At 52.6% G+C, this 14,149-nt stretch overlaps 4 protein-coding genes across 4 annotated transcripts; 1 reads left to right on the forward strand and 3 right to left on the reverse strand.

Annotated features, from left to right (window-relative positions):
• Nucleotides 1-239: 239 nt before the first annotated feature.
• PODANS_1_14310 (uncharacterized protein) lies at nucleotides 240-2,527 on the forward strand (the record flags this gene model as incomplete). Its single annotated transcript, XM_001906828.1, is given in 3 exon segments — nucleotides 240-375; nucleotides 449-687; nucleotides 695-2,527. Coding segments are annotated over 3 exon segments (2,208 nt in total), but the record flags the coding sequence as incomplete, so codon positions are not given.
• A 1,114-nt stretch (nucleotides 2,528-3,641) lies between these two features.
• PODANS_1_14320 (uncharacterized protein) lies at nucleotides 3,642-7,287 on the reverse strand (the record flags this gene model as incomplete). The annotated part of the gene is made up of 2 exons (XM_001906829.1): nucleotides 3,642-5,747; nucleotides 6,205-7,287. 2 exons carry the CDS (start codon nucleotides 7,285-7,287, stop codon nucleotides 3,642-3,644), a joined length of 3,189 nt encoding a protein of 1,062 aa, XP_001906864.1.
• A 2,406-nt stretch (nucleotides 7,288-9,693) lies between these two features.
• PODANS_1_14330 (uncharacterized protein) lies at nucleotides 9,694-12,055 on the reverse strand (the record flags this gene model as incomplete). The annotated part of the gene is made up of 2 exons (XM_001906830.1): nucleotides 9,694-10,160; nucleotides 10,216-12,055. The coding sequence occupies 2 exons, from the start codon at nucleotides 12,053-12,055 to the stop codon at nucleotides 9,694-9,696; spliced, it is 2,307 nt and encodes a 768-aa protein (XP_001906865.1).
• Nucleotides 12,056-12,773: 718 nt separating this feature from the next.
• PODANS_1_14340 (uncharacterized protein) lies at nucleotides 12,774-13,949 on the reverse strand (the record flags this gene model as incomplete). The annotated part of the gene is made up of 1 exon (XM_001906831.1): nucleotides 12,774-13,949. One exon carries the CDS (start codon nucleotides 13,947-13,949, stop codon nucleotides 12,774-12,776), a length of 1,176 nt encoding a protein of 391 aa, XP_001906866.1.
• Between the last annotated feature and the right edge of the window lie 200 nt (nucleotides 13,950-14,149).

The raw sequence follows: 14,149 nt of genomic DNA on the forward strand, positions 1-14,149 counted from the left end.
GGGGCGACAGGCCTCACAGCGGTGGACACCTACGACCGTCTGGTAGCCCGCCGTCGGACCGTTACGGGCGAGGAGATATCGATTTGGAACATAGTGAACGTTTTTCACGATACAATCTAGATCGCGATGTGTCACAAAGTCGGCCATCTCGAGATAGGAATCCTGGCGCTGGGCGTGCGGGTGGTCGGGGTCACGGTCGTGGGGAGCACAGCGGTGCGGGTTCGGGCTTTGGCTCGTCCAAAGTGTTGATTCTTGAAGGTCTCACTGAGGATGCCACCGAGCGCGACGTCCTCTACGGTCTCGACTTTGTAACCCGAGACCATCAGTTCTCGAGCGATCAAGTGAAGCTCGTTCGATTACGGTACGATCAAAACGGTAGGTCGCTCATTCCTGGACCAAGTCTCTCGTCCCATCTTCCGTGTCGGAGGTGCTAATGCGGGGTGTTCAGGTCAGCGGATTGCAGCTGTCGAATTCCAACGTCGATCGCAGGTTGAAGACTTTCTGGACCAGTTCTATCCGGAAATTTCTTTTCCACTTCAGCATTCCCGCGGGAAGGACTCTGAGTTCTTCACCTTCGGCATTCAGGACCCTAATTACCGCGACGACATACCTGATCCTCGGGAGTCACGGCGCGGTGGCCGAGAAGGCCGAGAAGGCCGAGAAGATGATGGTTGGACGTGTGTAACTGTATGTGCCGTCTATTTCGCCCTGTAAATGGTCTGAGACTAATCGACCGCAGTGCCATGTTGTTAACTACCCGCACCGAGCTGTGTGTTTCAAGTGCAAAACTGAACGTCCAGAGGATGATGGATATGGAGGTGGCCCATTATTAACTGGCGAGACCGACGAGTGCCCCCAGCAGATGCCGTCTCAATATGTCGTAATTCGCAACCTCGACCGTTCTGTCACAGAGGAGGTTCTGGCCAAAGGGGTCATGAAGTTATTTCTGGAGAACCCAGAGCCACCAAAAGAGGCCCCGAGCACCAACAAACTCAAATCAACGGCACCCACCAAGAGCACTGTCGGCATGGGCGCGAAGCCTGGCTCGCTGCGTCGTGTTTTCGTGATGCGAGATCGCAGAAGCAACGAAAGTTGGAGATATGGCTTCGCCGAATTTGCCACTGTCGAGGATGCCGTGGCCGCCGTTCAGAAGTTCCAGGCATCGACAAAGTTCACCATCGCCTCAAAGCCAGTCGTCGTTGCCTTTATTCACACAGGAGTTTTTGTTCCTTCGTTCGATCCTGTTACACCTGAGAATCAAGATCTCTCATTCAGCCCTATCTACAATCCTGCCGTTCGCATCAAGTACTGGGATGACCGCGCCTACCCTAGCGTACACGTTGTCACCACCGAGCCTATCTCTGAGGTGTCACAGCCTGACAAGAGCAACAATGCCAATGATGATCCAACCAAAAATGTCTCCAAGACGTTCAAGAAGTTTAAGAAGGACCTGGGAGTTGCTGTTGGTGCCAAACCCATCATGATGCCTCAGATGGAGTTGTGGGCCAAGAAGTCAGCCGAATTGCATGGTTCGAAAGCCAGGGCCACAGATCCCTCAAATACCGATACCGAGTCCTCCAACTTTAACCTCACGACCATCCGTGAGTCTGAGAGCACAGAGCCTGACGGTCCATTTGCGCCTCACTGGGCTGATCAGTACATTTCTTATGCCGACTGGGAGGCGATGACATGCGTGGCTTGCGGCTGGAAAGCACCGACGGAGCGATCAACCCAAGAACGTAACGACCTACTTATTCACCACGAAGGGACAGCCCATCTATTCTACCACGACCCCGAGATCAAGGACAAAGCCGCGGCTGCTCTCAGTGCTCTTGGCAAGAAGCACCGCACCATCATCCGCCGTACCCCTCGTCTCAAATCTGAACCCCTGCCCAAATACAAATCATACGCAGACTTTGACCGCCTCCGTTGTCTACTCTGCAAGCGCCAATTTCAAAAGATGGAAGTAATCTGGCTACACGAACAGCAAAGCGAACTCCACAAGCGGAACCTCGCCCACCCTAAAGCCCGCTCTCGCGCAGAGGAAGAGTTCAAGAAACTGGGCAAGAAACAAAGAAGCTGCATCCCCGACCAAGCCTTCTACCGCGAGTGGGAAGCGCAACTTAAGCGTAGTGAGCCCAACTATCGTGATCGAGCCTTGGAACGTAGGCAAGCTTTCCGTCAGCCGAAGAAACCCACCAATCAGCACAAGACATCTGTGCCAGAAAAGAGGAAAGAACCTTCTTCGTTGTCCGCAGAGGCGGACACACCGGCCAAGAAGAGCAAAGGGGCGGGTATGCTGGCCAAGATGGGGTGGACGGCGGGTGCGGGACTTGGGGCCGAGGGGGCGGGGAGGACGGATGCCATTGCGACGGAGGTTTATGCTCCTGGTGTTGGGTTGGGGGCGGAGGGGAGTAAGCTTGGGGATGCTGGGGAGGAGGCGCAAAGGAGGACGAAGGGGGATTTCAGTGACTTTGTGGAGAAGACGAGGGATAGGGCTCGGGAGAGGTTTGATCGGTTGGGGTAAGGGGGGGGGGGGGGTTAATGATTATGATGTATGTGTTTTGTAAAATATTGAGGTTGGACTGGACGGTAGGAGATGACGTTATGGGTGTTGGATGATGGGATGCGGTATACACCCGGCCGAGAGTGTTTCAATAAAACCGCTGAGATTGATATGTCGGCTCCACAATAATAAGGCTTTGACTTCCCTTACTCTTTGATGTGTGAACTGTTGATGTGATATTGAAGCGTATCTTGCGTGCCCGGGGTTTCCTGTGGTTTTCTCTTTTCACTTAAATTATGTTGTCCAGCTCCAGCCCGAGCACTCACCCAGCCCGAGCACTCATCATCGTAAATCACATCACCTCAATCACCATCACACAACTCAAAGTTCTCAAAATCAAAGCTAATTTGACCAGGCAAGGTGGCAGTCTCCCCCTCATCTACCACCACCCATTCGCTCACCACAAATAGCCTACACTACCAAAAACCCATACATACACAAGCAAAAGCCCCATCCGTCTCGCCTCCAACGCCCACACAATGCAAGTTGACCCCCTTTTCCCTTCATCCATCACCCCTTCCATCCTCCCATGCCGTGAGGCAACCCGCCCCCCCCCCGCCCCACATGCAACTCGACCAGTGCGTCTCCATCCTCCCCAGAACCACACCTCACCAGTCTATAATGAACAGAGGGAGAAAAACAGGGAAAAGGGGGGAATCATGATGCCCATTACCACTACAGACTGCACAGAAACGGAAGGTGAGAACCCCCATAACCCATGACCTAGGAAAAGAAAAACGGACATCTGACCAATCCTTGTCTGGACAAGGCAGAAAAAAAGACGAAACAAACATCAAGGGGAAAAAAAAAAAGAAAAGAAAAACCATACAGAAAATATTGACATGGTAAAGGTAAAAAGTAGGCCTCACCCGCGTCCATTGTCCGCGTTTTTGTGTGTCCTCGAGGCCTTGTCTCCCGACAACAACACCTCCCAACCTCCAAACAAGGCCTCTCAACTCCATTTTGACGCCTTCCAGCCCCCAAACAAGGCCTGTCAAGTAAAAATTGAGGCCTATCGACTATCCGCTGAGGCCTTCTCACTCTCTACTGAGGCCTTTCGGTTCAATTCTGACGCCTATTGAGGGGGTCTCGCGCCGCCATTGAAGATGTAAGCCAGCTCCTGAACACCCAGTCTGCCCAGCTGCTTGCTCTTGTCTTCATCCAGGGCGCTCTCCACCAGCTCCCTCTTCTTCTCTTGCAAATCCATGATGCGGTCCTCGACCGTTTCCTTGACCAGGATTCGGTGGACCTGCACCTCCTTTTGCTGCCCAATACGGTGGGCGCGGTCGACAGCCTGCATCTCGATAAATGGATTCCAGAAGGGATCGCAAATGATGACACGCGAAGCGCACGTCAGGTTCAGTCCCGCGTTACCGGCCCGGAGGGACACCAGCATGACCTTGTTTTCGGGGTTCTCTACAAAGTCTTGAACCGCTTCGTCGCGGTGGGTGCGCGACATGTCGCCAGTGTACCGGCAGTGACGCAGCTTGAGGCTGTACTTGATCTGGCATTCGATCAAGTCCAGCAGGGAGGTCCACTGAGAGAAAATGATGGTCTTCTCATTGGTTTCCTGGATCGTCTTCAGAAGCTCAATGACTTGGGTGACCTTCGCCGAGTCCTCCCAATTATCGCGGAGGTAGTGCATATATCTCCGACGGGCCTCCTTGTTTCTGCCAGCCTCAAGGCGGAGTGTCCGCAGCTGACTTGGGTTGACCGGCTCAACCTTGCTCTTCCCCTTGCTCAGTTTACTCTTCTCCTTGCCTTTCTTGGACGCCTTCGTGGTCTTCTTTTCCGCCCGTCTCGCTTCCTTTCTCGCCTTCGCTTCCGCCTTGGCTTCCGCCATCTTCATCGCCTGGGCTGCAGCTTCACCCTCACTGAGTTCATCTGAATCATCGTCTTCCACGATGAAGTCATTCAAACTGCCGACAGAATCATTGTCGGAATCCTCGTCTTCTGACGAGCCAGACCAGTCTGAAATCTCTGGCAGCTCCTCCTCCTTGACATCTTCCTTAGGAAGAGTTTCCGGCATATGAATCTTTCGGAAAGTCGTGTACTTGATCACCTTTGAAGCATCAACGGGGCCGCGGCATTGCGGACACTTAGCACCGGCGTTCTCGTTACCTGTAAGAACATTGTTCCTGGCCGCGTTGTCTGTCAGCGAAGTGAAGCACTCTGAGCAGGTGTCATGGCCGCAGGGTATAGCTAGGACTGGATCCTCGACGCCGTCATAACAGATAGGACACTCAAAAGATTCGATGTCCTTGATACGCTGGATGACTGCAGCATCAAGCTTCCTGGCCAAATCATCCATGGTCTCGTCAGCGGTGGTTGCGCTGCCGACGCACTCGAAATCAATCAAGTGAGGGTGGCAGCATGCTTGGCGAAGCCGCAGCAGAAGAACAAGAATATTGGAGTAGTTGCGACCAACAGTACCGGCACGGAGGTATTTGTTGAAGACAACCTGCGACCTCTCTTCGAGGTCTTTGTAAAATTGTGTCTCATCCACTGAGAACTCTACAAACTCGGATCTCTCGGTCTTGGGGGGTAGAGTCAAGATGGGCTTGCCATCTATCTGCGAGGTTTTCATGCGCCTCAGCATGATGGCCTTGAGAACGGTCCGGAGTTTGTCCATGGCCTGCTTGCGAGCATACTCGTTGTTACCATTATTCCGGGGGCCGAGGCATTTAAACGCCGTTTGGAAGTGCCTATGTTCCCAAAAGGGCTTAATCCTCAAAAAACGGATGAGTGGATAGAGCTCTGATACGTTGTTCATCATGGGCGTGCCAGTAAGGCACCAGCGGTAGGTGGCATTGATCTTGTGCACGCCCTTTGAGCCCTGGGTGTCCTTGTTTTTGATACACTGGGCTTCGTCGATGATGATGCGGTAAAAGGTGCTCTTGGGGTGAAGCAAGGGGCACTTTTTGGCAAGCTCGCCGTCGTCTCTCTCCGAATACAACGCAGCCGCGTTGCGTTGTTGCACGTGCTTCTCGTACTGGCGCCATTCCGAGGCGATTGAACCATACGTTGTGAGCACCACGTCGTAATTTATGAGCTCAGTGAATGGTATCTTCTTCTTCTGGTGGAGGAGGTAAACACTCATCTTATGAGTACCCCTCAGCTTGTTCTTGACCTCGTTTTCCCATTGTTTGATAAGGGCGACAGGTCCAATGATCAAATTAGTCTATTCAATATTAGCATTCAATGTGCTGAAAGATAAGCAGGACGCCTATTAAACTAGTTCAAGGCGTCAATTGCACCATTTCACGGATGCAACATTCCATTCAACACCCACAGACGACCAACAAACACATGTCATTGTTCTTGGAAGGCGTTTAATAATACGGTCGATGTGTCGAATGATAGTGTTGATGGGTTAAATGATGGTGATGATGCGTTAAATGATAGTATCGATGCGTTAGATGATAGTGTCGACCTTTAGTAATAGTGTCGAGGCCTTTACTGATAGTGTCGATGCCTTTGGCGGCGGTACCGAGGGCTGTAAAGAACAATGACATGCGTCTGTTGGACAAGTGCAGAAGTTGAAAGAGCTGCTGTATGTAAAGTAAATGCAACCAACACCTTGACAAGGCACGAACAGGCAAGCTATAAAAAAGGAAGGGGTCTGAGAAGTTGCTTACCCTCACTGCCCGGTCCTCAGAGGGCCTGGAAATCATCAACGCCAGGGTCGAGACCGTTTTACCAAGACCCATATCATCGGCCAGGATACCGCCTTTGTTTGACCCTGTCTCCATCTCCGCCATCCACTTCAGGGCAAGCTGTTGGTGCGGATAGAGAGGATACTTCATGCCCGCCGGTGTTTCACCCCGCTCCTCCTCGGGAATTTCCATATCAGGTCGAATATTCGAAAGAAGTTGTTGAATTTCCTCCTCTGTTTTGACAGGATTGTGCACAAAGTCATCCAGATAGTTCGCTAACCGCGGATTCAGGGGGTTCCCGTCCATATCGGTCATGTTCTGGAAGTCAATGTTGTTTGCACGATGAATCGTTGAAGCAAGACTGGGTTGCCCTCCCAGGTAATCCACGTCGGAGAAGTAGCTGCCGTTGTTCAGTAGACCTGGTCGATCGAGGCTGGCCAGTTGGCTAACGCTTGCAAAGCCTGGTAACGCGGATGGGTTCCAGGCTGGAATGGATCGGTTGTAGGATGGGTTCGGTGGGGGAAGAGTACGGCTAGAGGGATGGGTCGAGCGAGCCCCTTGTTGCCACAAAGCATAGCCGCCGGTAGCTACCTCGTCGCTGCCACTATCAGAATCTTCCCAGGCCCCCGGCATTTGAGGCATCCGATCGCTTTCCTCGCGGTTGATGCCATTCACTTGACTTGGAGTGATGCTCCATCCCGGACTCCCATTGGCCCTCCCTGGTTCAGACTTGACATTGACTCCACAGCTGTGTTGAAAGCTGCTAGCTTGTCGTGACTGAATAGGTGGTGGTTGACCACTTGGAACGATGCTCCAACCCGGACCCCCTGTAACCTGACTGGGGCCCAGTTTAACGGGCGTTGTGTTATGGGAGTAGCTGCTCGTGTGCGGTGTGTGAACGCCACCATACCCACGACTTGGCGTGGTGGTCCAGCCAGCCCCACCTGTAACATTTGACCCCGAGTTCGTTGGGTAGTTCCCATTTCCATATAGTCCATTACTCTGCGCTCCAAACGATTCCGAAGTAGTTCCCTGCAAAAGTCGTGGTCTGGTAGATAGAGACATTTGATTGGACAACTGGCTGCTCGATGGTTGGCGGTGTGAAATTCGGTCGAATGCATTTGTTTGGCCAGTGGGTATCGATGAGCCGTACTCGGGTGCCGTCGAAGTGCCTTGCGATAACTGCCTGGCAAAGGCAGCATCTTGATCAAGCTGGGCCTTCGATTGTTCATGGCGCCTTTCCACATCAAGAGCTCTCTGTTTGATGCCCTGCCACGCATCGTCCCTATGTCAAAGGTTAGCACAGATCGACAGAGCGTGAAACGAGACTGCTTGCCCAGTAAGGTCAATGGAAGATAATTCTTCATCTACGTCGTTGCTCCCAGGGCCCCCAAAACTGTAATCCCATCCCGGGCTCGGCGACGCTCGGTTGGAGTTATTTGGACCCCATATGGATGAAGAAACATTCAAGTGAGAGCTTCCGAAAGAACGCTTTCGAGATCCAGAGGCTGGCTGGTGGGGTGGAGGCCCTCCTCCAGGGCTCGAGCTTGGCGGGTTCGACATTCTCGAGGATGAGCCGTTGGCGGGGTAAGAAGATGCTGGGGGCAATGATTAGCATGAGTTTGAATATGTGCATGTCCAAAACCTCTTTCGGGCAGGGTTTTGAAGGACTTGGTTGCGTACCTTTGCCTGTGGTAGGAGCTCTCGTCAGCACTGAACGCCATTCCGGCCATGGAGGAATGCAGGACTTGAACTAACCTTCTGACGAAGTTCCCGGCGGGCCCTCCTTTCTTTGGAGTTTAATCAATTCAGCCTTGGCTTCCCGATATTTGCTTGTTGATTTCAGAAGTCGCGCGGTTGCTCCAACAACGACCTCCAGTATCGTCCCTTGAATCGCAATATCCTCTTCGAGGTCCATGGGGCTCGGGTTTGTGAAATTTAAGGGCACTGACGGTGCCTGATGAGGTGAAAGAAGAGAACGGGAGCCGCAGTCGCAGAGCGGGTAGCCACATGCACAGCCAGGCAGGCTGCCTTTGCCAAAAGCACCCAGAAGTGCAGTTTGTGGGTGTGCGTCTCCTTCGGTTTAAGTTTTGTTGGACAACCTAAGTAGGGAGTTTTAGCGGATAGGGCGGGGAGCTCAGGCTGTAGTGGCACGGTAGCCTGTGACTGTTTTCGACGGTCGGTCAGTCCCCCAGGCGAAGCAAGTTGGGCGAGAGGAGAAGGGACTAGATGGAAGACGAGGCTTTCGGGGCTTGCAGCTTCCAAAGCCAACCAAGTGCTGGCTGGCGCGCGGGCAAAAGCAGGCAAAGGCGGGCAGGCAAAAAAAAGGTAGCCCTGAATGGTCGGTCAAAGTTGGCCGGTACCTTCTTGCAGGAGAAGGGGCAGTGATCGTCTTTTTCTTACTGCAACTTCAACTTGGCGCGCCTTTGCTGGTTTTAGTCAGTTGGGCAGGCAGGCACTGGCGTTGATGCGGAAGACGGGATGCGGAAGGGAGGAAAAGATTGATTGACGGTCAATGGGATTTGGGATTGTGCGACAAAAACTAGCTGGAGAATTGGTCGCCTTTTGGGGGGCTGTTGAGAGCTGGAAACTTGAAAAGGTCAGGCTTACCTCTCTGAGCTCAGCAGCGCGCAGAGGATGGATAGGATAGGATACCTGGACCTCGCGATTATTACTGCTCTTTCTGCAATGTTGCATGCATGCTTGGTGACGACTGAGAGGCTCGGCACTGGATTTGTCGGGCCCAGCGCTGAGTTTCTCGAATTCCCATGTTGCAACAACACCGGGGCGCGCTCTAATCAACCAGGCAGATAGTGGGGCAATCCTTGATTAGCCCCCACAACACCCCCGTCTTTCAGTGGAGTCCGCTCCACTGCCGCAAAACAAAAGTGGAGACCCAGCAGGCACACCTGCAGGGATTCAGCTGAAGTCTTGTCGAAACAAAATCTCTTGGCTTGGAGCTCGTGCGACTTTGACGTCTTCAAACGTCCATCTGATATAGCAAGGAGATAGTTCCTTCCAAAGTTACCTGCCATTAATATCAGGAATGGAGAACCTCGAGAAAACATGGAGGGAGATAACATGGAGGGAGAAAACGCAACTATTAGTAAATGGGCCATGTGTTGGCACGTTACACAGCAAACACGCTACCGGCAACAAAAAGAAAGAAAAAGCTGAACACGCTTCACTCAGCCTCCCATGAGGCATTCGAGTTCAGACCGAATCGGATTACTGGTAGACGTTAACTTGTCAACTACTAGGTATTACTAAACGACACGAAATATACGGCCAAACCTAGCTGCTCTTCAGAGCAACCTTAGTACAGCTATGAGGCCAAGGCAATTTAATTTCCAACTCCTGGTAACTCCTTCAAAAATACCCAAAACGACCGGCCTGATGCAATGAGCCTCTATGCAAGCACGTGTCAAAAGACACCATTATACAACCTTTCCCCCCAAGCCACACCTGTGATTACTCGTTGGGGTTTTCGGGAGGCTCCTCACTCTCGCCATCACTGCCGTTGGAGACTTTGTCCCACCAATGCGAGACCTTTCCAGAAAACCAGTCCCAAAACCCTTTGACCGAGTCATCTACTTTATCCAGAGGGGACTTGCCATCATCGCCCTCGTCATCGCCTGAGGGATCCGAAGAGGGCTGCGCTGTCGGCTTGTCGACCTCGATAGTCTTCTCAACCGTCTTTGTCACTGTTGCTGTTGGAGCAACCAAAGGAGCACTGGCTGTGACTGGGTTGACCATGACAGGCTTCGCCGATGTTGAGCTTGAGAACACAGGCGTTTGGGTGCTCGACTCAGCAGGCGAATCAAATTCGTGATCACTGTGCAGACCAATCGGCTTCAGAGGAAGCCTAAGGGTGCCGTTGTTTGGCGCAGGGGTGATCCCAACTGAATCACAGAGCATGTTATAGACATTGATGTTTTCTGCCAAGTGGTTAGTTCAAGATTCAAGAAAGCGAAAAAAATCCATGCTACTCACGAAAAACCTCAACCTCACTATTTGGCTGGTGAGGGAAAGCAGGGCCCCGAGCGACAAACAACGCCCTCATTAGAGGGTGTTCGTTATCGTACCCGTGTAGGCCGCGTGGCGCATAGACAGTACCTTTCGCTTGTGCTTCTTTCAGATTCATCTCCTCCATCTTCACAAGCGCCCACCCAGTCTTGGGCACGATCCATAAAGGAGCAATGCGGTCATTCCGGGAGAAATGCCATCTTTCAGGCATGTCCATATCCCTGAGGTACACGTCGAGATTCGGGTTCGCCTTGGTCCTCTCAACCAACTGTGCGTGAATCTCCTGAAGATCATTGGGATTCTTCGGTCTCAAACCAACCAGCGGCCATCCGTCGGTGTGTTCGATCTTGCTGACATCGACAAGATCCTCCAACTGCACAACGCGTGTTATATCGGTGGTTGCCATGCCATGGTCAGAAACGACAATGACATTGACAATATTTGTCAAGCGTCGTTCCTCCAGCCCCTTAAAGATGCGGTCTAGCATCTTGTCGACCTTGCCAATTGTAAGCTGAATTTCGGTACTGTTGGGACCAAATGTGTGCCCAACCGCATCAACATTAGGAATGTATGCCGCGATCACCTGCGGGCGCTCATCATCCGGCATATCCAGGAACTCAAGAACCCGGTCGACTTTCTTGGACAGCTTCTCCTTTCCGTTGTACTTGTCCATGTAGGTAGGGTTCGTGTTGAGAATGTGAGCTTCGCTCCCAGGCCACATATGTATCGCAGTCTTGAGGCCTTGCTTCTGAGCTGTCACCCAGAACGGCTCACCCTTCCACCATTTTGGATCCAGGCTTCTTTTAGGATCAGTGTAGTAGAATTCCTCTTTGAGCTCGGGATCCCAGAAGGAGTTTCCAACCACCCCATGAGCCTCGGGGTACAGCCCAGTGACCAAGGTGTAATGATTAGGAAAGGTGACGCTGGGAAAAGACGGCAGCATATAGCGTGGTGATACACCCTCTTTGACAAAGGCATTGAGCCTCGGTGTCAAGCCCCTGTCAACAAAATCGGCGCGAAATCCGTCTAAACTGATGATAATGGTCGTAGGAGCGAACAGAGCCGTGCCGTTGCTGACAAGTTTCGCTGCGGTTTGTGCCGTTGCCTTCTTCTCAATTGACAACTTCCAAGCCACCAAAACCAGAATCCCAAAGCCAACAATTATGAGTGCATAAAGTAGGCCCCAGCGACAACAGTTCCTCCTTCTCTTCGCTTTCACAGCACCCATGTGCAAGAGATTCTTCCTGTCCACCTCATCGCTGTCATCCCGATCACTGCTTTCCCCAGTATCGCTCCCACTCTTCACCCCCCCCTCTTCCATTTCATACATCAACTCCCCATCCTCACCATGTTGCGCCTCAGTCAGCAACCGGTCCTTCTTCGCCTTCCTCCTCGCTTTTCTCCTCGACCTCCTCTCCCCCACATCATTCCCGTCAACCGACTCAGCCGAGTGAAATGACGGACTCGCCGACCTCGATCTCGAAGCATCGCTCAGCCTCCTCGAAAACAACGTCAACGGATTCGGTATCGGCAACGGCAACCCAGAACCCCTCCTCTCCCTCTCCTTCTTCCTCCGTGTCTCAGTCACCAACTGGCCAAGCTCCTCCTCCTCCATCAGCACCAGCCTGTCGTGCGCCCTCAACTCGCGACTGTTCCTCGCTCGCATCTGCCTCTCGTCATCCTCACTATCCGTGTCCTGATCGCTGCGGATCGAAATCGCATCGGCGTCGTAATCGGACGGCGACAAAAACGTCTGTTGGTCTCGGGCGCCCGCATTCGTTGTGTTCAGCGGCTGGAGGGGACGCATCTTGGAAGACGACGACGCTTAACAAAGAAATCCTGTCGTGTTCATCGGCTCAGGAAGATCGGGGTATTCGTCGCTCGGCACACAAAATAAAGCTATCGTCGGTCAATCATTGCACACTTCCCCTGTATCTAGGAGTTTGGTTAGGAGGAAATAGGTCAATTTGTTGCCGCCGCTCGCAAATGGGAGACTGCAACTCCCGAGCCTGGACCCCGTTCAAATTCGGGAGGACTCCTTACACCCCTGGGGTGTGTCTCTTGTTTTGACAGGCTTGGCCCGCCCCACACTCTCGGCAAGCCCCCCGCCCTTTTGGGTCTCCTCTTCATCTGGTGGTGCAACATCAACGACTCTCGATCAGTCACAGCTCTGCAGATGGCATCGATCTACCTCAATCGAGGGAAATATATGTAGAATGACTGGACCATCAACGGATTCCTCGATCACGGACACGATACGAAACAACGCAGACCTGGATCACCCAGTCTTTTCACATGTCACCAGCCTTGACCCAACCCCCTCACAACTCGCAAAGTTCCACAGCATCACAGCGGAGGAGACCATGTGGAATTAACGTTTCCAGCCTTAGTTTGATTGGTAAGCACCAAGCTATCTCCCGTTTCTCACCTGTGTCACAGGAGTTCATTCTTAGGTATCTCATTATCCGCACAAGCCATCTCAACAACTGATAGCAAACGCCAACCAACGCCATATCACGCAAACCTCAAGGCAAGCAATATCCGTAATTGTCCTCCCACTCAATCACTCGTACTGGCACACCCGGCTCCGAGGGCTTCCACCGCAAGCTCGGTACACAACCACCCATTTGCTGATCAAAAACAACCTTTACGCTCGCCGTGTTCCTGTTCCCAACTGCTTTGCACCCCGTAATCACGTCCTCATCTGGGTTCCAAAGCACGACTCTGGGTAGCCCCCATTCTTTTGCCTCGGCCAGGGCTGCTTCAAGGAGAACCTGCGTATCGGCGACTTTCTGAGCCTTAGTCTGGCACTCCACCCCATGCACAATTCTCAGAATCCGAAGTTTCTTGGCTGGGATATCATGCGCCCAGTATAACCAGCTCCTCGAGTTGCCCGTCTTGGCGCCCTTGTAAGTGATCGTCTTCCCCGTCATTTTCACCGCGTCAAATTCACCGCGGGCAAGCTGCCATTCTAGACGGGCATAGGTTGGGGCAAAGGCTACATGCGTCTTCTTGTCAGACGGCATGTCTCTGAAGTGAGCGCTGAGCTGGTAGTTGTCTTGCTTGCAAAGCAAAGGGAGATCCTCGAGCCGAAGAAGGTCTACCGTGACAGCATCAGCGCGCCCTGTAGGCCGATATGAGAACGATGGGGCTCGGGGCCGTGGTCCCTCTCCTGGGGTCTGTGGTGGTGAGTCGATAGGCGTGAGGGGGGGCGATTGCGGCAGGGAAAGCAGGATGAGGTTAGCTTGCTTTCCTTGGTATGCCAACCATCCAAGACCGGTATAGTATTCCCTTCCGCTGTCGCTGAAGAACACGCTGCATTCACTGTCTTCGTCCATCCGCTCCTTCACATAGCGGAGCAGATACGCAGCCATGCCTAATCGACGCCAAACCGGTGTTGTGAAGACGTGTCGGATGGTGTAACCATATGACTCCCTAGCAGTTCCATCGGAGACGAGGATCTTTTGGCGTATAGCTTCACAGCTCGCGATGATCTGTCTTGGGTATCCCTTGAGATAGAGGACCCACTGTCGACAGTCAGAGCGAGTAAGCTCATGTTGTGTGAGGTGACGCTCGCGCTCGATGAATTCGTGAGGATTAGGGCAGGCTTCAGCTCTTAGTTCAAGAGCAATGCGCTGCTGCTCCGGCGTGGCTTCGTCGAAGACAATATCATCGAGCGTCAAGCCCATTGGTTGGGCCATGCTGATTTAGGTAGTGTCGTAACTTATTGTAAGTCCGTAGCTCGGCAGGTGGAGATGGAATTTTGCTGATGACCAGGGTTCCAGGCTTTGATGCGAGTGGAGCTCAACGGCTGCAGGAAAGCTGTGGGTCCAGAAAGATGGTTGATGATTTCGTAGTTCGTCTGACGATAATCGGAATGTTAGAAGAGGTAAGGGACCCG

This window comes from Podospora anserina, chromosome 1, assembly GCF_000226545.1.
Source record: "Podospora anserina S mat+ genomic DNA chromosome 1, supercontig 4".
In the NCBI taxonomy this organism is placed as follows: Eukaryota; Fungi; Ascomycota; class Sordariomycetes; order Sordariales; family Podosporaceae; genus Podospora; species Podospora anserina.